Here is a 26,921-nt window from a genome sequence, read left to right as displayed (position 1 = left end):
TAACTACCTGGGCTCTAAGAAAATGAATCAAGTCCTCTCTGGAATGCCTGAACACATCTCCTTCCCCAGGTCAATAACACCCTGACTTTCCCTCAGGGGTCCCCTAAGAAGACCCTCCCTTCTGAGGTAAGGGATCTGCTCAGCATGGTGGCTGCAGGCAGTCCTGCAGGGGCTGGGGTTTTGAGAACCTCAAGAGCTAGCCAGCCCTCACAGCCTTCCTTCCATCAGCAGAACTGCTAGGGAGCTGCCGTATCCCTCCTGAGGACATTGCTTATGCCGCCAACCAGGATGCCCTAACACTGTTCTTCCCATATTCTCCTGCCCCGCCCCCCCTCAAGTAAAGGTCACCCTGAGGATTCTGACTCACTGGAATACACTCCATGATTCCCAAGCTGCCTTCTTTTCCCTCTGCCTTTGCTCCCATTTTCCTAGCAGGGAAGGCAGACTGTCTGTAATGGAGTGAGAGACAGAACTCGCATGTTTACTCTGCTGTCCTCCCCCTGAGGACAGTCCTGTCCCCACAGGCTCCACCCCTTGAGCAGCACCCTAGGGTAGAGGAAAAGGCTGCATGTGCAAGAGGGTGGAAGAAGGGGACAGGAGGGGACAAAGCAAGCCTGCAGGAGGCGGTAAGACAGGACAGTTCTTTTCCTACCTATGCCAGCTCCATACCCATTTAAGCTGGGGACTGGGGATGCAAAGCGCAGTTCTGGCATCAAGGAAGGAAACACGAATCAGCAAGAAAAGACACAAACAAAAAAGGACAAAGTGGAATAAGAGCCACATTAGAAGAACATACACAAGGTGCATGTGTGGGAATTCAGAGAGAAAGGAGGCTTTGGGAAGTCAGGGATGCTTCACAGAGAGGAGAGGGGCAAGCCAGGACTGGAAGGCTGCAGCGAAGCACAAGCACAGGATGGCAAGACAGCAGGGTGGGCTCGGGGAGGAACTCACCCCTGGGTGAGTGCAGGGAAGGGGACTGCAGGGCGCAGGGACATGGCTGGAAGGGTGGTGGGACAGAAAACAAGGGAGAAGTCTACAGGGTGGGCACATCTGTTTTTTTAAACAGGGAGTAGGGCTGTAGCCTGGTAACACCCAGGAAGATGCAAACACTGAAAAACAGCACTAGAGTAGCACACAGAGCAGGGCAGAGGAGAGTAGCCCTGGAGGCAGGGAAACCAACTAGGAACTAGTAGAACAGTCTAGGCCTGAACGTCAGGAATGGGGGCAGGGAGGGGGTACTGGAGAGAAAACTTGCCCTGCCAACTGGTGGGATGGAAGGAGCTGAGAGTGAGTATGTTTCCAGCCTGCACAACTAGGTGGGAAGCGGTGCCACCCACCTAGAGAAGAAACACAGTAGCGTTGGGGGAAGGCAGGGCAAATGCCACTAGGACACACCTCCCTATACTCCAGTCAGTCCCTCTAAGCAGCCCTAGGTGAATGGCAGTACTTAATGCTTCATGGGTGCTTCAGCATCCCCAATTTAGTGCCCCAATCTCACCTGCATCCAAAAGTTGTCTGCAGCAAAGTTGTGATTCCCACGCAGAAGAAAATGGTCCCGATGAGCTGGCTGGTGGCCCACTGGTCAAATCCCACACACATGGCATCGGCCAGCAGAAAGGGCACCGCGATGGTGCCGCTGAAGCACGTCAGGTAATGCTACGGGTGACAGGGAGACAGAGGGGAAAAGAATAAACCCTTCTTTGTATTTTTTCTGATTTTACCCTAACTTTGCCCACCCCCCTGTTGTTTTTAAAAAGTTACACACATGAAGAATTTGGTTTTTTAGATACACACTCTTATCATATGCCAAATCATCTCTGTTTTTTGCATTTCTCCTTTCCATTACATTTTCTTGTCTTATCACTAACTTGTATTATTAATTATTACTTGCATGAATCCAGACCAGCACAAAGGAAGTACTCAACACAAACACTGGTAGTGTTTTATTTATATAATTCTTACTGGGAATATTTGCTTTTTTAAAATGCTTTTCAGCATCAATTGCTAAAACCATAGGTCTTTCTCCTCTAATCTGTTAACATGAACCGTGTGGCACTGAACCATTCTAGTTAGTCATGCTAGATTTTTCTTCTGGGATTTGATATGCCAATATTTTATGTAGAATTTTACATCTATGTTCTTGAGATAATTCGTCCTTTTTTTTTTTTTTAATTCTTTTAGGTCTGGGGATTAAAGTTACAAGCTTCATTGCACAAGGCGTTTTCCATCTTTTTCTATGGTCTGGCATTGTTTAACAGCAATCAGGGAAGGGCTAGGGTCACACAGTAGCTGTGGGAATCCTCCAGAAAGAGCCCATCCCACTCTTCCTTTAGGGCCCCTCCCCCATTCCTTGTGGCCCTGGCAGGACATTCCAGCCCTCACTGCTCACTTCCCTTCCTCCCAGAGGCCTACCTGTTCAGTTCCTACTTCTGTTCTGCAAACTTCCTACGTTTCTTCCTAATAGTTCCCCATCTCTGGTCATGTTTGCCAAAATGTGCTGCTTGCAGCCCATAAAGCCTAACTGTGTAACACTAATAGGTGTTTGGTGAGGGGAAGAGAACATTCTCATCCAGGACTTCCCAGAGCTGCTCACAAGTTTAAGAGTGCTGTGCACTGTCAAGAAGGGCATGATGCACACAGGGTTTCCCAATCCTATCTGAACAGGGAAGACTACTTCTAGAAACATCTATAATATAAACATTTCAAAAAAAGAGTTTCTTGAATCTGATTCCAGATACTCAGCCCTAGGGAAATTATTTGCCAAGACCAGTCAGCTCCTTTGGTTATGTCTTCTTTGTTAGATGCCTTTCTGTCCAGGTTACCAAGTGCTTTGATACCTAAGGGGAGGGGCCTGGAAACGGGACCAAAGCATCAGCTCTCATCAGGTACAGTTCACCTCCAAGTGAATAAACCTCTCTGGATAACGGGACTGATTTTCTCAGCATGAACTGATCATTCAAACGTAAAGAATGGAAAGTGAAACCTCAAAACCAAGGCAAACACAGGCCAGGGGTATGTGTCTGGACAAAGAGGCTTCCATGTCATCCCCTTTCTCCTAAAGCCCCACTTCAATCGTAAGTGGGAAAAGGGAGTGGTGGTGGTGGTGGGGGGAGTGGGTACCAAAGATTCAGGAGTCCTGCATTAGCTTGGGTCACCTCTCGCCCCATCCCCCCACCCCTCCCCTGGCAGCTTCCCTGCTCTGCTCCCACTGGAAATTGCAGCAGACAAAGCAGACACCACCGAGGCGAAGTTTGCCTTCCTTTAAAAATAAGATTGAAGCCTCCACATTTATGCCCTGACCAACACAGCACTTCTCAGTGTCACCCATATTTCATGGCAGAACTGACGGTGACTGTGGTTGATTAACTAGGCATGAGAGATGAACATTAACCCTTTTTTTCTCTATTCTTCTACCTTTATCTTCCCTCTATTCTCCCCTTTCCACACATCTATGATCTTTTTCCCTTACTTCCATGTCACTTCTCTTGCTTATTCCCTGAACATTTTCCTTCTTTCATTCCATGATTAACCTACTCCTCCTGTTTTCCTCCTTTCACTGTTATGAAGTTCATGTTAACAATTCCCATTCAACATTCTTAAAAGAGTAATTTATATTAAAGTTGTCAATAAATAAAAAATAAAAATTGAATTTTAAATAATCCAGACAGACAATTCAAGCATCTGCTGGTGGTTATATTCCAAAGGAATCATCTTACCTGCAACCCCAGAAATATGCACAGGTACCAGGGAGGAACATCTTCTATGGTGTAAATCATGTCCGATCTCTGGGGGTCAAGACTGCCCGTGCTATCCAAGGTCTCAGCAAGAGAGCTCTGTGAACGAGAGGGAGAAAACAAGTTGTTTAATGCAAGCAAGGACTAAAGTTAACTCAGCACAGGCTACTGTTACTGAAAAACAACTTTATAAAGTGTCTGTTGCTCTCCTGTAAAATTAAGCCTTGGTCACCTCTGACACAGTGTCAAGCGCACTCACTTGGTGGGACAGTCTGCTCTCAGGATTTGGGGCTTCAGCATTCCTTCCATCAACTCACACCCAAGAGCACCCAACTTGCTCAGAGCTTCTCCCCAAGACTCGGCACCCACTGCATGGAGAGGGATGCTCCCAAGGTTGAGACCACAAAGTAATACCTTGGCATGAGCTGCCCTTGGGTAGTAACCCTAATGAAGCAATGTTACAAAATGCTAACCACTTTCCAACAGAGAGCACTAATCTGTCCCTCCTATCCCATTCCATCCCTGCAAGGAAAAAGACTTCTGTACCTAAACACGCTTCTTTTAAAACACTGCTGCTCAGACATAATGGTGAGTGAAGAGAGCAAAGGTATACAGATATGATGATTCAAATTTTGTTTTAAAAAACAGACTAAAAATGTATTTATACTTCAGGGAACTTTTTTTTTTCTTTTCCTCTCACCATTACTAAAGATTTTTTTAAATGTTAAGCCTTGCATCCTTTATAAGCCAGAATCTTTACAAAGACCAGACACTTTAGGTTATAGTCTAGACATTTCCAGTCAGCTTCAGCTTCAGCATCACTTTTGAACTCATCCAGTATCTGAGCCAAACTGAAAACTCGGGGGTTCCCCCATATACCCTCAATACTGCTGTAGTTTCTAAAACCCTACAAACAATTTCTTGGAATCCAAGATGTGCATTTTTTTTTTTTTTAGTTTTTTAATAACATAAAGTGCCTAAGAGGAAATAAAATTAAAAGATGTGCCACAAAAAAGATAAAGATGATAACATTCTGATCCTTGGCCACACCTAGCCCAATTTGTACCCCCTTTCCAATGGATTTGATCCACATTTGAAAGATGCTGACTCCTTATGTTTATCACTCAATTTTTCATGCACAGGGATTTGGGGGCCAAACACTCTTGAACGAAAGAAGTGACACAATTCAGCCTTACCTTCTAAAGCCTAAAGGTAAATATCTGATGTAAATTGACATTTTATCTAATCCAAATGTGAATTGAATATGACCTTTCAGAAAGAACTTTTTCTTCCATTCAAAAATGGATGCTGGCAGATCTGCATTATTAAATGGGTTTAAACCTATTATAAGTGTCATTTAAAATTTGTTTGTAGTGGTGGTAGAGAAAGTACATATGATGAGGAACTTGATATGTGGTGATGTACAGTAAAGGATTAACTCAGCAGGTCTGGGTTGTCCAAACCCTGCACATTTCAAAGAGAAGTTTGGCCCTTGCCTGCCACCTGGAAGATAACCTCTGTGCTCTTGGAATATCCTGCCTCTTAAGAGTGTATCTGTTTACCTGAATGAAGCCTTGAGCTGCCCTTCATAGATTATGCTAACAATGCAACTGATGATGGGGCCTTGGGCCACATGGTATCAGTTTGACTCCAGAGGGTCTGGCAACACTCCTTCAGTGTTGTCACACTTTGTTTCGGGGGAAATTAAGCACTGCTCACATGATTCCACTAGGAAGAGGACAACCGAAAGCTTGTTCTGTGTCTCCTAGACCTTGCCCTACATGTTTTTTTCCATTGATCTTAATCTGACCCTTTCTCTCAAATAGGCTGTAACCAGGAGTGTAATAGCTCTTCTGAATTCTGAGTCCTCCTAGCAAACCACTGAACCTGATTTGGGACTCCCAAATCAGTCTTGGAAATCCCTGAACTAAGTTGACCATTTGCTGACATGATGCAACTATGGATACTGGACTCACTATAAAAAGGACAATTCAACACTATCATATGACCTACAGATGGGGAATGTTACTGCTCACAAAGTAACAAAAAGAAATATCTGAAAACAGAGTATAGTAACACTACAATTACTACATTAGTACAATCTGTTACAATAATATTATACGCATTATTATTCTAATGATTCCAAAATGACTAGTTTTAACTATAAAACAGATGAACAGAAATGAAAAGACTGCATCTGTCCTCTTTCAGTCCTGGAAGGCTAAGATTAAGATGTGTACACAAACATATACATATACTGTACACACACAATTTTTCTTAGTAATGAGGGTGGTTCTACAACTCAGAAATGGAACTAATGTAAAAAGTCCACAAATGGTATTAAGAAAAAGTAGGGAATTGTGTGGTCAAGGGGATCAGTGAACTCTGTCAGAAAAATGCTGCACCACCCTTCCCAGAGACAGAAGGAGTGTGTTTGGTCACTGTGGACCCTGGTACCACATTCTGTTACCACTGCATGAACAATATGAACTCTCTTAAAACTGCAAAACAAAAAGCTCCAACAGCGAGGTTTCTTTAAAAGATGACTACATTAATAATTTGATGATATCATCTTGAACAGGCTTTTCCATATTATTCTATGGTCTAAGATAATCTAAAGGAAAAGGAAATTACCTGTTCTTCAAAGATTAGTGAACTCAGAATTCAGTTCTCTTGTTGGAGACTTCTTAAAAGATCGTTAATAACCTTTCCAATCTCTCCTATGGTTATTCATCTAGTACAGCACTTTTAAGTCACTTGTAGTCTTTTTCTCTAGGAAATAATTTCCTCTACAGCAGGAGTCAGCAAACTCTTTCTATAAAGGGTTATGCAGTAAATATTTTAGGCCTTGTGAGCCATATGGTTCTGTCACAAATACTCAACTCTGCTATTATAGTGCAAAAGAACATTAGACAATATGTAAACAAATGAGTTATAGCTGTGTTCCAATAAAACTTTATTTACAGAAACAAGTGTTGGGCCAGATTTAGTTTGCAGGATGCAGCTTGCTAACCCTGCTATAGGGTTTCAAATTGATTATCATAAAGTTGTAGTTAATATTCTCTTATACATGTTTCTTATATTTCCTTTCACATTGCTAATATGCATTAGTGCTTTCTCATCTTTCACCTTAATCAGGTCCACCAAAGATCAATGTCACTGGTCTTTTCAATAACCAGTTTTTGAGTTCTAGTAAAACATGGTTGATTGACCACATCTGTCATTTCCTCTAACTCCTAAAAACACTAAGAATAAATATGACACAAATCTACAAGGACAAAGAAAACAGTAGAAAGAGAAATGAGAATAACATATTTTGGAATATGCAAAGCATTTGTATGCGCTGTGACCCATTTAGGAGAGGGAAGGAACCTAAAACATAGGTGCCTGGAGAGGGAAGGTATAAAGAAGCAAGTTGGTTGACCAACAGAAGTCCAGAAAGGTTCTATGCTTGGAGGCACAAGACAGAGTAGGGATGGAAAGAAGATGGGATTTAACTCTGCAAACCAATCAGACACCCTGTTGCCTACTGCTGTCTTCATCCTACAAGACACAAAAATGTATTGTTTGAAGAATACAAATCAGAAACACCTCAGACTGAAGAATGCTATGTGGGGTTAAATGCAAGCGTGAACAGCGGGATCCTCATCTGCTTCCAAATGCCGGAAGCCAGGTTATATACCCACAGGAGGAGACTAGAGGATTTATTTCTAGAGGAATTGATCAGCCTCAGAGACAAGACACTGCCATCTCTAGACCCTACAGTGATAAGACAGCTTTCCCTACTCAGTGGAAAGGCCCATCAGTAGACAAACTTCATCCACACACAATGACCCTACAGTCATATTTTTTATTGCCTCACATTCCTCCAAAACTAAGAGCCAAATAAACAGAGGAAATAGGGTCCATGTAGTAGAAAGAAAACATATTGGGGGTGCGGGGGGAGAAACCTGTGTCTTCACAAAAATAAAAATATTTTGAACCTGGGAAGAGAGCACTGCCGTTTTAAAAGCTTTAATCAGCAAATAAAAACAAACAAACAAAAAAAAACAGGAAAAGAGATCTTAGAAACTGAAAACAAAATAGGAAAAAAAAATTCAACAAAAGGGTTGAAAGTCAAATATATATGCTCAAAATAACAAAAAGACAAATACTGGGACTTCCCCGGTGGTCCAGTGGTAAAGAATCTGCCTTCCAATGCAGAGAATGTGGGTTCAATCCCTGGTCGGGGAACTAAGATCCCACATGCAGCGGGGCAACCAAGCCTGTGTACCACAACTACAGAGTCCGCGCACCACAACTACAGAGTCCACGCACTCTGGAGCCTGCATGCCACAACTACAGAGCCCATGCACTCTGGAGCCTGTGCACCACAACCAGAGAGAGAAAACCCACACACCACAACTGGAGAGAAGCCCGCGCACTGCAATAAAGAGCCCGTGTGCCACAATGAAAGATCTTACATGCTGCAACTAAGACCTGATGCGGCCAAAAGTAAAATAAATAAATAAAAATAAATATTTAGGGGAGGGGGAGGAAAAAAAGTCATGTCAGCATGACAGAAGCAACCAGCCCGTGATGCGCCATCCCAAATCTTTGAGCATAATAAAAATGTTGATTAAAACAAAAGACAAGAAATAATAACAATTTTTATGGAAGAAAACAGAATATAGGAATCAAAGAAATAAGAAATTTCCAAGAACTAAAGGATATGCCTACAAATTAGAAAGATGCACTAAGTACTCAATAAATTAATGAAAAAGGATTCAGATATTTTGAAAACTCAATCAACTGTATTAAAAAATTTAAGAACAAAGGGAAATAAAATGTGAGTTGAAAGAATCTGGACAGAAGGGGGAAAAACAGAAAGATGAAAGGGGTAGGAGCACAAGAGGGAAGAGACAACATGAAAAAAATGTAAGAGAAAAAAGATTAGAGAGAAGTGATAAAGAAGGCAGACAAAGGAGATCCAAAATATGCATAATTGGAGCCCCCAAATAAGAAAACCAAAAGAAGAGAATGGAACAAAAAATAAAGATATAATTCAAGACAACATTCATTAGCCTTGAAGCTAAATATTGAAAGTGCCAGGAAAAACTGACCCCAGTCAGCATCAAAACTTATGATATGATTATTATCATATGATAGTCATTAAAGTTACTGATTATCAAAGATAAATAAAGAATAGGACAGGCAAAAAGATCAAGATACTGACTTAAAGAAAAAACCAGCCTGAGTTCTTCATAGCCACATTCAACACCAGAAAATGGGAAAACAGCAAACTATTATGATTCAATTATTTTCTTAACTTTGTGTTATAGAATTTTTCAAATATATACAAAGGTAGAAGGAATATGAAATGCCTGCCCTATATCTATCCCCAACTCCAGCTTCAAAATTTATTAGCCCTATGTTCTTCTTTAATCTATTCCCCATACCATTCCAACTTTACTGGGGTAAGGGGATGGATTATTTTAAACTGAATCCTCAAAATACATAAATTTGTCCATAAACACATATGTATGTCTCTTCAGCAGATAAAGACTTTTAAAAAGAAGCAAAATACCATTACATGCTAATAAAATTAACAATTTCTTCATATCACCTAATACCCAATGCTTTTAAAACTTTTTTCATATTGTATCAAAACTTTGTTACAGCTGATTTATTTGAGTCAGGATCCAAACGATGTCCCAAGGATTTTACACCCAGTTGAACTCTCCTTCAAGGCTAAATGCTATAGATAAATTCTCATCCAAAACTATCCCCATGATCCAGCTCTTCTCTTGGAAACTACTACTATAGTGTCACTTCTCTAACTTCAGTGAACATATCAAATCACACAGGAATTGTATGAAAATGCAAATTCTGATTCAGCAGGTCTTGGTTGGGGCAGATTCTACGTTTCTAACATGTAGGTAATGATGTCAATGATGCTAGTGCATGGACTACACTTTGAATATCAAGGGCCTAGAGGGTGAACTTCGGTCAACCCAGAAATTATTAGGGAAACCAGCAGAAGGCTTGTCTCAAATTAACTGTAGAAATAAAACTAAAAATAGGGATTAGATGTATAAAATGGACAACTAATAAGAACATGCTGTACAAAAAATAAATTAAAAATAAAATTCAAAAATTCCAAAATACCAAAAAAAAAAAAAACTAAAAATAGGGATTAGATTGCCAGAATATATAAATGCACCAAAAAGATAGTCATTACAATTAACAAAATGTGAGAGTGAAAAGGAAAAAGGCAAGCGGTAGAGTAAATTAATTGTCATCTAATATAGCTGGAAGTCAAAGGATGATACTTGAAACTAACAAATCAATTATAATGATGGGCAAAAGTAATATTTCTGACCAAAATCAGATAGTAGAGGAGAGAAAGAGCAAAAGGAAGGAAGGAAAAACAGTAATTTTGTTACTGTTCATGGTAGGAAACTAGAAGACAATGAAATAAAGGGTTAAGTATATTGTTCTATAGTTATGATTATATAGGTGTCCACTAGAATAAAGTACAGAAGTTTTTAAATATCACAACTACACACACAAATAAATAAAATAGATACTTGTCATTATCACTAAATGTAAACAGGCTAAACTCAACTATTGAAAGAACAAGATTTTAAGACCTTCTCAAAGCAAAACTCAATTCTATGCTGTATATAAGAGATACACCTAAGAATGAGCAAAGCTAAAGAAAAATGCAAATAAAGTCTTAATTATCTTCAAACAAGGTAGTATTCTAGCTAAAGAGCAATAACCAAGACAAATGTGAGTATGTTTTAAATGATAAAAGGTACAATTCACCATAAACATGTTATAAATGTTTATGTACAAATAAGAGAGAGTCGATAATTATAAAGCAAAATATCTCAGAAATATGAGAAATCTAAAAAATACCAATAATGGGAAATTAATCTCTCAATTTATGGCAGACCAAATGGCAGGCAAAAGAAAAGATGTAATAACTAATAAAATATAACCTAAATATTTAACTGTTTTCAATTATCTAGAACACAAAAATTCACAAAAAATATTTGCAAAAATTTAACCATAAGGAACACATCAATACATTCCAAAAAATAATACAAGTAACATTTTCTGATCACAATACAATAAAACTGGAAATTAAAAAAACAGACAATCAAAAACCCTCCTCCTGGGGCTTCCCTGGTGGCACAGTGGTTGAGAGTCCGCCTGCCGATGCAGGGGACATGGGATCGTGCCCTGGTCCAGGGGGATCCCACATGCCGCGGAGCGGTTGGGCCCGTGAGCCATGGCTGCTGAGTCTGTGCGTCCGGAGCCTGTGCTCCGCAACGGGAGAGGCCACAGCGGTGAGAGGCCCGCGTACAGCAAGAAACAAAAACAAAAACAAAACAAAAAAACCCTCCTCCAGGGACTTCCCTGGTGGTCCAGTGGTTAAGAATCAGCCTTGCAATGCAGGGGATGCCAGTTCGACCCTGGTGCAGGAACTAAGATCCCACATGGCACAGTGCAACTAAGCCCACATGCCGCAACTACTGAGCCCATGCGCTCTGGAGCCTGTACGTCACAACTAGAGAGAAGCCTGCGCACCACCATGAGGAGCCTGCATGCCTCAAACAAAAGATCCCATGTGCCGCAACTAAGACCTGACTCAGCCAAAAGAAAAAGAAAAACCCTCCTCTATCTGGAAATTTTTAAATGTCCCCTTAAAGGGCAAAAGGGAAGAAATATGATCCAAAATAGAAAACTATTTAGAAAATAGAAAATTTATTAGAATTAACTATGAAAATCCACTGGATATAGCTAAAGCAGTGCTTAGTGGAAAATTCATAGTCTTTGCACTTAAAACAAAAAGACAAACTAAGCATATGCCTCAAAAAATAATAGAAAATAACAGGAAAACCAATAAAGGAATAAAAAACGGATACATTAGAAAACAGAAAAGCATTTGCACTAAGTAAATCTAAAATTTAGTTCTTTTAAATTAAAAAAAACCCAACTAGCTAATCCAGGGAAATAAAAGTGGAGCAATGTGGAAGGAGAAAGGACAAGCATAAAAAATCAGAAAAAAAGTGGAAATAATCACAGAATAAAGGAATTAAAAAACATAAAAATCCATTTTGCTCAGTTCTATGTATATAACTTGAAAATTAGAATGAGTCAAATTTTTAGAAAAAAATACTTTACCAAAACTGACTCCAGAATAAAATAAGTCCCAAACTGACTGATTCCCAAAGAAGAAATAGAAATTCTCAAAGGTATGTCAAAAAAAAATACTAGACTCAGATGATTTTATAGGGAACGCTAACAAACTTTTAAATGCACACACACTCAACATATTACATGTAATATTTATGTTTCATACACAGACACAAATTCCCATGTTTTTTAAGGAAAAGAACACTCCCCCAAATCTTTTTTTTTTTGCCAAGCCGCATGGCATGTGGGATCTTAGTACCCTGACCAGGGATTGAACCCGCACCCCCTGCAGTGGAAGTGCAAAGTGTTAACCACTGGACTGCCAGGGAAGACCCTCCCCAAAATCTTTTGTGAAGCAAACATAATACCGATATCTAAACCTCCCAAAGATGACACTACCACCCCCCCAAAAAAACTTCAGATCAACCCCACTCATGAATATTAATGCTCAAATCCTAAAGAAATATGTATTAACAAAATCCAGCAATGCATTAAAAAATAATAATATATTGTGATCATACACATCAAGAATGCATTGATGGTTCAACACTGACAGCCTCAGTTGTTGCTGATCTATCCTCAATAGATCATAATGAGAGATATTAGGAGGAAAATCAAATGATCATCTCTATAACACACAGAAAGCATCTGCTCAAAATTCAAAAGTTATACTTGATTTTGAAAGATTCAATAGATTAAGAATAAGGATATTTCCTTCACATAGTGAAATGTATCTATTTAGGCCAAAACCACTATCATAATAGAGAAACTATAACCACCAAAGTCAAGGATGTCCACTATTACCCCCATTACTTTTACTGAAGGTACTAGCCAATGCTAGATACCTCTAGTAAAGAAAGTTCGTTTTCTTATTCTAGATAAGAAAGTGAAATTACAAGAATAAAAATTAGATAAGGCAAGGTAAACTTATCACTATTTGCAAATGACATGAATGTATACTTGGAAAATCTGAGTAATCAAGTGAAAACAAGATATTCAGTAAAGTAATGGAATATAAAACCAATACATAGTCATCAACAGTTTACAAGGTTTGTAGATATAATGGACAAACAAGTTTGATTACAAATAGACATGAGAAAGATAAACTACCTATCAATAAACTTGTGAAATATGAAAGACATAAATGAAGAAAACTTCAAAACCCCTCCTAAAAGATACAAAAGAAGAACAGAACAAACAGAAAGACTTATCACAGTCTTAAACATGAAGACTAAGCATCATATAGATGCCAATTTTCTCTAAGCGAATTACTAAATCTATGCAATCCCAATAAAAATACCAATAGGTATTTTTGGGGTTGTTGGGGGATGATGAGGGTGATTAGACAAGCTGATTCTACAGCTCATAAATATGATTACAAAAATTCTAAAAAAGAGCAACATGGAGAAACTAGCCCTAAAAGATATAAAACACCATTAGCCTACAATAAAAATATGGTACTGGTGCCTGAATAGACAGAACATCTAAACAGAATATAAAGCCCTGAAATAGGCCTAATTACATTGGGGATTTGGTATATGACAAAGGTATTTCATATCACTTGAGGAAAAGATGAGATTATTCAATAAATGGGGTTGGGGTACTGGGTAGCCATCTGGGAAACAAAGCTGGAGCCATATCTTAAGAGTAATTCCAAATAGATCAGGGTATTTATTAAACATAAATAACCATGAAAGTACTAGCAGAAAACAAGAAGAGAATTCCCTTATAAATTTAGAATAAAAAAAGGCCTTTCTAACCATGGCTCAAAATCCAGAATCCATAAAAGATTGACTAATTTAACTACATAATTTTTTATCAGCTCTACATGGCAAAAATCATAAGCCAAATGGTGACATCTGTAACTCCTATCAAAAAGGGCAACGCTCTCCTAGAAATTAGTAAAAAGACCAAGAACCAATACTTAAAACGGCATAAAAGATATGAAAGTACACAGAAAAGGAAATACAAGTGGCTCTTAAGCATGTGAAAAAGAGATGCAACCTCACTAATGAAAAAATACAAGATAAAATTATAGTATGACAACCAAATTGAGAGACATAGTACAAAGTAAATTGGCCCATACTATTCAGAAATGTCAAGGTAATGAAAGACAAACAACACTATGGAACTGTTCCAGATCAAAGGAGACTAAAGATACACATTAACGGGACTTCTCTGGTGGTGCAGTGGTTAAGAATCCGCCTGCCAATGCACGGGACACGGGTTCGAGCCCTGGTCCAGGAAGATCCCACATGCCACGGAGCAGCTAAGCCCGCGCACCACAACAAAGAGTAGCCCCTGCTCGCCACAACTAGAGAAAGACCACATGCAGCAATGAAGACCCAACGCAGCCAAAAATAAATAAATTAATAAAAAAAGATACACATTAACAATTAGATGCATTAAGTGATATTGATTTGGATCCTGTAACTAAGCTTTATCTATTTAACTCCTTATTATTTAGCTGTAAGGGACATTACTGGAACTGAGGAAATGAAAATTATTAAGGTTTATTTTAAAATTGAAATTAATGAAATCAACCAATTATCAATAATAATTGTATCAATGTGAATATCATGTTTTTGTTTTTAGGAAATACACACTTAAGTTATTTAGGAATAAAGGAGCATTATGTCTGTAACTTACTTTCAAACAGTGTAGAAATAATAGGTGTATATAGAGAGAATGATTTTTAAAACCATGAGATTATTCAAGATATTAAAATTAATTTTAAAAATAAAAAAATTCCACATACATTTACTAACCTGGTGAGGTATACATTATGTAGGTGGGGTGGGGACTAGCAGTGGCTCACCGTCCATGGTACAACACTCTCGGATATGTGTGCGGGCATGAGTGGAAAAGAATGTGGAATATACACACCAGACTGCCCGCTGCCAATTATGTGGGGTAGACCAAGAATGGAGGCAGCACATTTTAAACTGTTTAATACAATTTTGAACTGTTTATGTTAAACAAGTATGCTCAAGAGAACTTTGTTTTTCGAGACCAGCTAGTACCGGGATAAAAGGTAACTTAAAGAGAATCTGCAGGAATCATAAGTCAAAAAAGGTAAAAACTAAAAAACACTTAAAAAAAATACCCTCATTGTGAAGTTCAAGTCCTTCAACATCCCTAATCTAAGAGTCCCAATGATACTGAGGTCCATCCTATGGACTCATGATTGATGATTTGAGGCATTATCCTTCTCATCCTTTCAGGAAAAAAAAATCCCTTTAAGCAAATTCCAAGATGAGTATCTTATAGCTAGTATCATATTAGCCAGCATTTATCATAAGAACTTCAAGAGTTTTAATGGACATCAGAAAAGTCAAGTTTTTAATAAAATAAGTGAATACATTACAATGAATTAAGAAACCTGTGAATATGGGGAATGCAAAGGACAGGCTCTCTCGCTCTCAGTTCTCTTGTCTCTTCTTGAATGGTCCATTCTTATTTCACAGTCAGGTGTTCAGATAGCCTTTCAATGCCATCTGAAAAGCAAGATCCCAGAGGGCAGCATCCTCTGGTATGAAGTTTTCTTTACACAAATTTAAGACAGCAAAGGACCTAAACGTTTCATTTTCTTCACCTTTAAAACAGGGATAGTGATAGCACATTTCTAACAGGGTTGCTATGAGGACTAAATGTGACAGGTTGCTTAAAGCATTCAGCCAAGGGTCTGGATGCTTAGCACTATTCAACACATGATAACTCTCACTATCCTTGTCATTTCGTAATACAAGGGAAAAAAAGACCAGGAAAATAGGAAGATACTCTATTTCACTAGTATTCAAGGAAATACACACCTATCAAAGTTTAGATGGTGAAAAAAATGTTCACACAAACAATAAATGTCTAGCAGAAATGTGCTAACTTTAGTGTACTAGATATTTTTCCTGCCAACAGATCAGTAAAAGGTACAGCTACAGATGTTTAAAAACCTGAAGAATTAATGTTCTCTACTATTCATTTCAAACAAATGACAATGGAGACACAACGACCCAAAACCTATGGGATGCAGCAAAAGCAGTTCTAAGGGGGAAGTTTATAGCAATACAAGTCCACCTTAAGAAGCAGGAAACATCTCGAATAAACAACCTAACCTTGCACCTCAAGCAATTAGAGAAAGAAGAACAAAAAAACCCCAAAGCTACCAGAAGGAAAGAAATCATAAAAATCAGATCAGAAATAAATGAAAAAGAAATGAAGGAAACAATAGCAAAGATCAATAAAACTAAAAGCTGGTTCTTTGAGAAGATAAACAAAATAGATAAACCACTAGCCAGACTCATCAAGAAAAAAAAGGGAGAAGACTCAAATCAACAGAATTAGAAATGAAAAAGGAGAAGTTACAACTGACACTGCAGAAATAAAGAAGATCATGAGAGATTACTACAAGCAACTCTATGCCAATAAAATGGACAACCTGGAAGAAATGGACAAACTCTTAGAAATGCACAACCTGCCAAGACTGAATCAGGAAGAAATAGAAAGTATGAACAGACCAATCACAAGCACTGAAATTGAAACTGTGATTAAAAATCTTCCAACAAACAAAAGCCCAGGACCAGATGGCTTCACAGGTGAATTCTATCAAACATTTAGAGAAGAGCTAACACCTATCCTTCTCAAACTCTTCCAAAATATAGCAGAGGGAGGAACACTCCCAAACTCCTTCTACGAGGCCACCATCACCTTGATACCAAAACCAGACAAGGATGTCACAAAGAAAGAAAACTACAGGCCAATATCACTGATGAACATAGATGCAAAAATCCTCAACAAAATACTAGCAAACAGAATCCAACAGCACGTTAAAAGGATTATACACCATGATCAAGTGGGGTTTATTCCAGGAATGCAAGGATTCGTCAATATACGCAAATCAATCAATGTAATAAACCATATTAACAAATTGAAGGAGAAAAACCATATGATCATCTCAATAGATGCAGAGAAAGCTTTCAACAAAATTCAACACCCATTTATGATAAAAACCCTGCAGAAAGTAGGCATAGAGGGAAATTTCCTCAACATAATAAAGGCCATAGATGACAAGCCCACAGCCAACATCATCCTCAATGGTGAAAAACTGAAAGCATTTCCACTAAGATCAGGAACAAGACAAGATTTCCCACTCTCACCACTCTTATTCAATATAGTTTTGGAAGTTTTAGCCACAGCAATCACAGAAGAAAAGGAAATAAAAGGAATCCAAATTGGAAAAGAGGAAGTAAAGCTGTCACTGTTTGCAGATGACATGATGCTATACATAGAGAATCCTAAGGATGCTACCAGAAAACTACTGGAGATAATCAATGAATTTGGCAAAGTAGCAGGATACAAAATTAATGCACAGAAATCTCTGGCATTCCTATATACTAATGATGAAAAATCTGAAAGTGAAATCAAGAAAACACTCCCATTTACCATTGCAACAAAAAGAATAAAATATCTAGGAAAAAACCTACCTAAGGAGACAAAAGACCTGTATGCAGAAAATGATAAGACACTGATGAAAGAAATTAAACATGATACAAATAGATGGAGAGATATACCATGTTCTTGGATTGGAAGAATCAACATTGTGAAAATGACTCTACTACCCAAAGCAATCTATAAATTCAATGCAATCCCTATCAAACTACCACTGGCATTTTTCACAGAACTAGAACAAAAAATTTCACAATTTGTTTGGAAACACCAAAGACCCCGAATAGCCAAAGCAATCTTGAGAACGAAAAAAGGAGCTGGAGGAATCAGGCTTCCTGACTTCAGACTATACTACAAGGCTACAGTAATCAAGACAGTATGGTACTGGCACAAAAGCAGAAAGATAGATCAATGGAACAGGATAGAAAGCCCAGAGATAAACCCACACACATATGGACACCTTGTCTTTGATAAAGGTGGCAGGAATGTACAGTGGAGAAAGGACAGCCTCTTCAATAAGTGGTGCTGGGAAAACTGGACAGGTACATGTAAAAGTATGAGATTAGATCACTCCCTAACACCATACACAAAAATAAGCTCAAAATGGATTAAAGACCTAAATGTAAGGTCAGAAACTATCAAACTCTTAGAGGAAAACATAGGCAGAACACTCTATGACATAAATCACAGCAAGATCCTTTCTGACCCACCTCCTAGAGTAATGAAAATAAAAACAAAAATAAACAAATGGGACCTAATGAAACTTCAAAGCTTTTGCACAGCAAAGGAAACCATAAACAAGACCAAAAGACAACCCTCAGAATGGGAGAAAATATTTGCAAATGAAGCAACTGACAAAGGATTAATCTCCAAAATTTACAAGCAGCTCATGCAGCTCAATAACAAAAAAACAGACAACCCAGTCCAAAAATGGCCAGAAGACCTAAATAGACATTTCTCCAAAGAAGATATACAGACTGCCAACAAACACATGAAAGAATGCTCAACATCATTAATCACTAGAGAAATGCAAATCAAAACTACAATGAGATATCATCTCACACCAGTCAGAATGGCCATCATCAAAAAATCTAGAAACAATAAATGCTGGAGAGGGTGTGGAGAAAAAGGAACACTCTTGCACTGCTGGTGGGAATGTGAATTGGTTCAGCCACTATGGAGAACAGTATGGAGGTTCCTTAAAAAACTACAAATAGAACTACCATGTGACCCAGCAATCCCACTACTGGGCGTATACCCTGAGAAAACCAAAATTCAAAAAGAGTCATGTACCAAAATGTTCATTGCAGCTCTGTTTACAATAGCCCGGAGATGGAAACAACCTAAGTGCCCATCATCGGATGAATGGATAAAGAAGATTGGCACATATATACAATGGAATACTACTCAGCCATAAAAAGAAACGAAACTGAGCTATTTGTAATGAGATGGATAGACCTAGAGTCTGTCATACAGAGTGAAGTAAGTCAGAAAGACAAAGACAAATACCGTATGCTAACACATATATATGGAATTTAAGAAAAAAAAATGTCATGAAGAACCTAGGGGTAAGACAGGAATAAAGACGCAGACCTACTGGAGAATGGACTTGAAGATATGGGGAGGGGGAAGGGTCAGCTGTGACAGGGCGAGAGAGAGTCAGAGACATATATACACTAACAAACATAGTAAGGTAGATAGCTAGTGGGAAGCAGCCGCATGGCACAGGGATATTGGCTCAGTGCTTTGTGACAGCCTGGAGGGGTGGGATAGGGAGGGTGGGAGGGAGGAAGACGCAAGAGGGAAGAGATATGGGAACATATATATATGTATAACTGATTCACTTTGTTATAAAGCAGAAACTAACACACCATTGTAAAGCAATTATACCCCAATAAAGATGTTAAAAAAAAAAAAAAACAGCCATCACAGTATAAACTACATATATACAAAGGAATATTACTCAGCCATAAAAAGGAATGAAATTGGGTCATTTGTAGAGACATGGATGGACCTAGAGACTGTCATACAGAGTGAAGCAAGTCAGAAAGAGAAAAACAAATATCGTATATTAAAAGACAGCCATCAACTCCCGGATAATGAACATCAAAACTCATGACAGCCTACAGCCTGGAAATTCTGGTGACTCTCTGATTAAGGTCCAAATAACTGAGGATTGGATGCAGCCCAACAAGTCTGTAAAAACAGAAGCACTTTGCTATAAGATGTACCTCTTGGATGTTGAGACCCAAGCCAGACAGGCAGTGGGCCCCTCCCAGATCCTGCCCTGTGGAATGAGTCTCTGCTGCAGACCACAGCCACAACCATGGCTGCTCCAATCTGTGCTCTGAGGAGCAACTTGGAAACCAACACTGCAGGAATTTCAACATCTCAGCATGAATCTAGCTTCCACAAAACTTAGAATAGCTTGACCAGATAACAGCCATATTGGTCAAGACAGCCAAAAATGAAATTTCCATCTCCCAAACTGGAAAAGAAAGAAAAAGAAAGAGGGAGAAAGAGAAAAAGAAAGAAATCACAGACACAAAAAATTTGATTATTTAAGAATTTCAATATAATTTCTTTTGTTCTTTATCATTTTCATGATTACACTGTAAACTTACTGCACTAATACCCAAGCTGGGTATTATAATTGTATATATCAACTTCCTAGTGGTCTGTTACTAGAATACACAGTATATACTGTTTACAGTGCAGTACAGTGGTTCTAGAATATAATACATCATTATATAAGTTGATGATGGTAAAAATAAAATCTGTTTTAAAAGTCTGTCAAGTGAAACTCAAATGAAATTGAGAAGTCTTAGGGCTGCAATGCAGTCTGGAAATGCCATGTTATCATACTTTTCATATGTGTTAGGCACAGTGGCAGATACAAAGAGAAAAAGAAATCAAGCCATGTGGACCCTCTCCAGGCAGCTCTCTCCTGGCCTCTATGAACATGGTCACACATTCTACGGTCACACAGACTGACCTGTCAAGCAGAGGGGATGAGGTGGAAAAAAAGATTCTCCCACTTCAGCATGATTTTCAAAGATCTTTGTCCAAGGCACTTTCACAGTCTACATAACCTATCTACTGGTGTCTCCTATTTACTGTACACATGGTATGTACCAGGCACAATGCTAATAACTTTATACATATTATTTCATTTAATACTCACAACAATTTTAAGACAGATGCTAATATTTTTATACCCATTTTAGAGATGAGGCAACTAAGGCCCGGAAAGCTTTAGACCCCCTCAGGGTCTGAGTCATATTAGCACCCAGACCTAACGCTTCCCTCTGGCATCCTGGCTGAGGTTTTAAAAATATCTAGATAAAGACCTCTACATGGTTCTCACTTTAATGTTGCCATTAAAACAATTAAAAATTAGTAACTTCTATTCCTCATCACTCCTTCTATTTCCATTGTAAAGAGAACCCACACACACACACTCAGGAGGGTAGAGACAAAACTCCAGATGGATATCTGCCTCCTTGTAGGGGATCTGGGACAGCAGTGGTGGGTGAGTGGCTGGGGCTGATGCAAGGAGTACCTTTTCTGCGATGCCATTTTCTGTCGTGTATATTGCCATGAGCTCGGTGTCTTCATTGTCCTGTTCACCGCTGGATGTGGCACCTCCATTGATCACCACCTGAAGGGAAACACTTCATTTAGAGGCTTTTTTCACCCTATACGCTCTGTTGTATGAAAACATTTTGCCCCAAAGAAAAAAACTGCATTTTCACTTATCAGGTTAGCCAAGTTTTAAGTTTTCTTAAATGAAACTCCTGACAAGTGCGCTGCACCAGTGATCACACGTGTTTTTGATGGAGAAACGTACCATGTTTTCTACAGAGTGAGGCTGCATGAATGGGGGTCAGCTGAAGGAGACCAGAAATGCAACACCCAAAGGAACTACAAGGAGTAGGACCCTCAACAGCCTCCAGGGACAAGGGAGGCTTGGCTGAGAGGACAAAGCTGCAGTTTCTGAGCGGGTGAAAGGCATTCTGAGCTGCCTTGGTTGAGATCCCTTCCCAGGTAACGCCTGATAACAACTTACTTCTATGTCCCTACAGGGAAGAAATGTGCCAGTTAGAGCAATTCACGCACTGCTGTTACCCTAACTTACTAATTTATATTTCTCACTGCAGTTAAATAAACTAGCCCACTGGTGTGTGCCTTTCTTTGTGGCATTGGAGGGATGTGGATGGGCAGGGGCTGTCTACGCCAACAAAATTGAGTTTCTGGGCCCTAAAGGTATGGACTAGAAATTATCCTAAGAATCAAAAGAAAACACCTGGGCACCCAGCAGGTCACGACCCGTCTTCATGCCTACCCTTGGTGAGATAACGCATAGTCTCCTTAGGTCCTGGCTGACTGCAAGAACCTTAAAATATTTTTAGTCTTTAGCCTAATGATTCCATTTTTAAGAATCTAACTTGAAAAAAATAATACTGAATATAATTATATGTATGAATAACAACACATTTTTTAAATACAGAGGAAAAAAGAAAAACCACACAAAAAGTTTAAATTCTGGTGTTATAAAATACACTAAGGAGAAGTAAAAGATGAGTGATGGTGTAAGAGAAAACACGGTGCAACACGTAACAATGATTGGTATTAGTAATTCAAAAAGAACACCTGCAAATCCGTAATACAAATAACCCAAAGGATAGGAGTCTATGATCCACAGGGGAAAAAAAAATTAAAATATCCAATGAGACACAAAAAAAAGCTGTTCAACCTTACGTAAAATTATAGAAGTGACAAAATATAATTTCATTTTTTAACATAAATTAGGGGGAAATTTTAAAAGACGAATCTGGTGTTGACCAGGGTGTAGGGAGATTATGTTCTTGGTGGAATGACCTTTGTGGTGGGGAACTTAGCACTGGGATTCGAAACAGGCATTTTCTTGGAGCCAGCAATTACACTCACGGAAACTTATCCTCCAGAAATATCTATGCAATATCTATGTTCAAGGTTGATGACTGCAGCATTATTTACAATGCTGAACACTTAGAAAACTTTAAATGTTTATCAAAAAGACAGACGTTGTTAAATTATCATATATCCATTTCAAGAATAATATTCAGTCATTTTTTTTTTTAAGTTTTTAATTTTTTGGCCCTGCCACATGGCTTGCAGGTTCCCTGACCAGGGATCAAATCTGGACCCACGGCAGTGAAAGTGCCGACTCCTAACCACTGGATCACCAGGGAATTCCCAATATTCAGCCATTTAAAAGAATAAAACTGGGCTTCCCTGTTGGCGCAGTGGTTAAGAATCCTCCTGCCAATGCAGGGGACACGGGTTCAATCCCTCACATGTTGCAGAGCAACTAAGCCCGTGAGCCACAACTACTGAAGCCCGTGCGCCTACAGCCCGTGCTCTGCAACGAGAGAAGGCACCGCAATGAGAAGCCCGGGCACCACAATGAAGAGTAGCCCCCACTCTCCTCAACTAGAGAAAGCCTGCGCGCAGCAACGAAGACCCAACACAGCCAAAAAAAAAATAAATTTTTTAAAAAAAGGGCACTTTACGTAGATTGACTCATTTAATGAAAAAAGTTTTTTTAAAAGAATAAAACTGGACTTCCCTGGTGGCGCAGTGGTTGGGCCTGCCGATGCAGGGGACACAGGTTTGTGCCCCGGTCCGGGAAGATCCCACATGCCGCGGAGCGGCTGGGCCCGTGAGCCATGGCCGCTGAGCCTGCGCATCCGGAGCCTGTGCTCCACAACGGGAGAGGCCACAACAGTGAGAGGCCCGCGTACCGCAAAAAAATAAAGGAATAAAACTGATGTACTGACAAGGAAACAAGTCCAAGAAATAGTTTTTTTTAAAAAAGCCACAAAACAGTAAGCCTAGAATTATCCCAATTATGCTAAATAAAATAAAATTTTAATATCCTCTCTATCTGTCCAAATGTTTGGTTAAGGATCCAGAAAAGTCACAAACTACTATGTAGGTTGCCCTAGGTGCAAGGAGTAATGATGGGTAGCTTTCATTTTTTATTACCAACCCTTCTTTAGCATTTGGATCTTTTATAATCAGTATATTTGTGTGTTATTTGATACTGCTTTTTAAAATGGCTAATAAAAAGATGTACACCAGGGACTTCCATGGTGGTCCAATGGGTAAGACTCCATGCTCCCAATGCAGTGGGCCCGTGTTCGATCCCTGGTCAGGGAACTAGATTCTGCATGCATGTCACAACTAAGAGTTCACATGCCACAACTAAGATCCCGAGTGCTACAACTAAGACTTGGCACAGATTAGATAGATAGAGTGATATTAAAAAAAAAAAAAAAAAAAAGACGTACACCAGTATACCAAAACAGTAACAGTGATTGCCTTTAAGCAGTGGGGCCATTTTCACCCTCTTTTTCCCTTTATATATTTTGATAATTTTCTCTAATGAGGACAATTTATTTTTATAACAGGGAAGAAATTAAAAAGACTAAAGATTCAAGCAGCATGGCTTGGACTAACTAAGGCAGTCCAGAGAGATTTCAATCCACCTATTTTTGCACTTGAGGAAATCAGGTCAGAGAACATTTTAATTTCTTATTCAAGGTCATATAGATTATATAACCCAAGTCTAAGGCTAGTTTTAAAGTATTCCAAAAATCTCAATTAAGTAGTACATAATTCTTACAGGATAAAATATTTTTATTTCAAATAAAGAGTTGCTTTTAAAATTCTAAGTGATGCTATAGCTTTTTACACAGCCGACTGAATTTGTGGCATTTGTTTGCCTATAAAACTAGCTGCCAGCAGGATACATGCTCCAAACCAAGTTCAAGTCCACAACATAAAACTCTAACTCACTATTACAACCATGCTCCAAGTCATATCACAGCAGCACTCAACCCACTTAGAAGCCAAGAGGTACACACACTCAGGATGAACCGTCTTCAAACAACATTTAATTACTTAGTCATCCGAAAAACCCAGGCCTGATTTAAAGTCCTATCCCAGCTAAAACTAACCATCTACATTCATCAATGGTTGCCGCAGAGAGCAAAATTGCTTCATGGGTATGGGGTTTTCTTTTGGGGTGATGAAAATGTTTTGGAACTAGGCAGAGGTGATGGTTGCACAATACTGTGATTGTGTTAAATGTCACTGAATTGTTCCCTTTTAAATTATTAACTTTGTTGTGTGAATTTCACCTCAATATATTTTTTTTAATCTGTATATGTGTCACCAAAGAGTAGATTCTGGCAGGAGTAGGCAACTCTCACTCCTCCCCTGACTTACTGCAATCTCGCACACACACAATTAAATAAATAGGTACTATAAAATGAGATGGTCCCCAGACTAGGAAAAGGCTCACATATTCATTCAACAAACACTGTTTGAGAATCTACTCTGCCCAGGCAATGAGGATGCAATCCTGACACGCCCCAGGAACGGGTGTCAGGTTACAGAATTGTGACTGAACAAAGGATGCAGCAGGGAGTCATGACGTGGTGCCCAGGACAGGTGTGCCATGATCCAGTGTGCCACATCTGGCTTTGGATGACATGCTGACTGCAGCGGGAGAGTGGAAGGGTGGGGTGAAGTAAAGGGGATGATGACGGGAACAGAGGCGGGCAGACCCTTTATGAGGCAACTGCCAGACAAGAAGGGACAGTGGCCTGAGCCAAGGTTTTAACAGTGCTCTGGGAAAGGTAGTCTGGTTCAAGAGGGAGCTAGGACATGGCCTTAATACTGCCTGGGGACTGCCCAGACAGGAGCCGTAGCACCACAGCACTGCAGCTTTGCAGGGCGAGTGCAGGGGGAGACACCACCACAGTACGATAGGCAACATCCCAGGCCTGGACTGGATTTTGCGGGCAGAGGGGTAAAGCATCTGGGCTGCTGTCCAGTTCACTCACCCAGGTGGCCGGTGGATGGAGGTGCTGGTCCCAAAGAGATTTGTGTAGGGAGAGACAGAGTGACAAACTGGTACAACAGAAGTTTGTAAGTCAATTCAAAATATGTTTGATCCACAGAAATCACCCCGTAAAGAAGCTTACGTTCCCAGGCCAGTGTGCGAAGTTTATTCAACTGTAAATATTATTGACCTACGATTTCTAACATATTTCCATAGGTAAAGCGATCCCTGGGGACCTCAGAGCCCACCTTCCCTGGAAGTCTCATGCTCCAGAGCTGAGCCACTGCCTCTCTCCAAGCCATCCTCACCCCTAAGAGAGGAAAATGCGCCCCTTCTTCCCAGGCCCCTGCTCCATCAGCGCTCCAGCTGAGAATGGGAACAAACCTAGAAGGTAGGAGATTCTGGAGCAAATGGGAGATGAAACAGGTTTTCACTCAAGGGAAAGGGGAATTCAGCACCAGGGGGAAGCCAAGGCTACAGAAGAAAGGGACCACTGACCTGCTATGTCTCCTGTGTCTATGTGCAGGGAGTGACTAAACATCACTGAAAGTAAAACACTAGTTGTTTCACTAATATTTTCCCTTTGGCATATTAAATTAGATACTCTAATGGTCCATTTTCTTAAAAACATGAAATTTAATTTAAAAAATCAGATCAGTTCTTCAGGAAAGGCATAGAGTTTTGTTTTGTTTTAAGAGAAAAAGATTAAAATGTTGCTGATACTATGAAAGCTCCATATTTTTGAACCTCTAAATATTATTTCAACTGGGAAATAAAACATGTCTTAGAAAGCTTTCTAAACTTAATAAAAATAGATTTTCTTTTGTGTTATTAATAGCATCACAGATAACAGAGGGAAATCTTTCATCTCAGGGAACTGATCATGTTTTTCTTTAAAATATATATATATATATCAGCAGATTATTTTAACATTTTTCGGGAACCATGTCCTTTCTCCCCCCAGAACTATTTGAAATCAAACTTGTGGCTTTAAATTTTTTTTGCCTAAACTAATATTATACAATCACTCAATCAGTTTAGGAAAGCAGGTTCTCTCTGCCTAAATTTTTCCAGTTGGTTTTGTCTCCAACAAAAAAAGGCTATGCTGCCTTTGGTGGGGGTATGTGTCTACTGCTCAGTAAATATGTCTTTCTTGCTTATGTGTTTTATTTCCACTAAGACAATAACGTTAAAGTATTTGCTTCTGAACAGTAATCCTGAGACGGTCAAATTGTATAGGAAGCAGGAGTGACAGGAGTGATAGCCCAGGAGTCCCACACTGAGCATCATTATGACAGCAATGCCAATTTAAGCTGACAGCTGGATGAGCCTGTGTTACTCATATAGAAGGTAAAGGATGTAGGTACCAGGGAAACCCAGCACCTCTGATCAGAACGTTCAGAGCTCAATTTATCACCTATTGCAGATCTGGCAAAATTTACCCACCACTGACTGTCATGTGTCTGGTAGTCAAGTGAGCCATTTTCTACTAAAACAATCATTTTCAGAGTAGTAATAAAGGTCCCCAAAGTAAGTGCTTTCTATTCTTTTAATAAAAAGGTGGGAATTCCCTAGCAGTGCAGTGGTTAAGACTTGACGGTCTCACTGCCTGGGCCTTGGGTTCGATCCCTGGTTGGGAAACTAAGATCCCACAAGCAATGTGGTAT

At 39.3% G+C, this 26,921-nt stretch overlaps 1 protein-coding gene across 2 annotated transcripts in view; it reads right to left on the bottom strand.

The window, feature by feature from the left end:
- SLC23A2 (solute carrier family 23 member 2) overlaps positions 1-26,921 on the bottom strand; it is a 151,353-nt gene that overhangs the window by 41,378 nt on the left and 83,054 nt on the right. For both annotated transcript variants that reach the window (XM_060284641.1, XM_030872615.3), the window contains exons 3-5: positions 20,923-21,021; positions 3,717-3,833; positions 1,499-1,656 (exon numbers count right to left, since the gene is read on the bottom strand). In XM_060284641.1, coding sequence (XP_060140624.1) covers positions 1,499-1,656; positions 3,717-3,833; positions 20,923-21,021 — 374 coding nt within the window. The remainder of the gene's footprint in view (positions 1-1,498; positions 1,657-3,716; positions 3,834-20,922; positions 21,022-26,921) is intronic.

This window comes from Globicephala melas, chromosome 15, assembly GCF_963455315.2.
Source record: "Globicephala melas chromosome 15, mGloMel1.2, whole genome shotgun sequence".
NCBI classification, from domain to species: domain Eukaryota; kingdom Metazoa; phylum Chordata; class Mammalia; order Artiodactyla; family Delphinidae; genus Globicephala; species Globicephala melas.
Note: the sequence above shows the minus strand (reverse complement) of the source record. Positions and strands in the feature narration are given on the sequence as shown.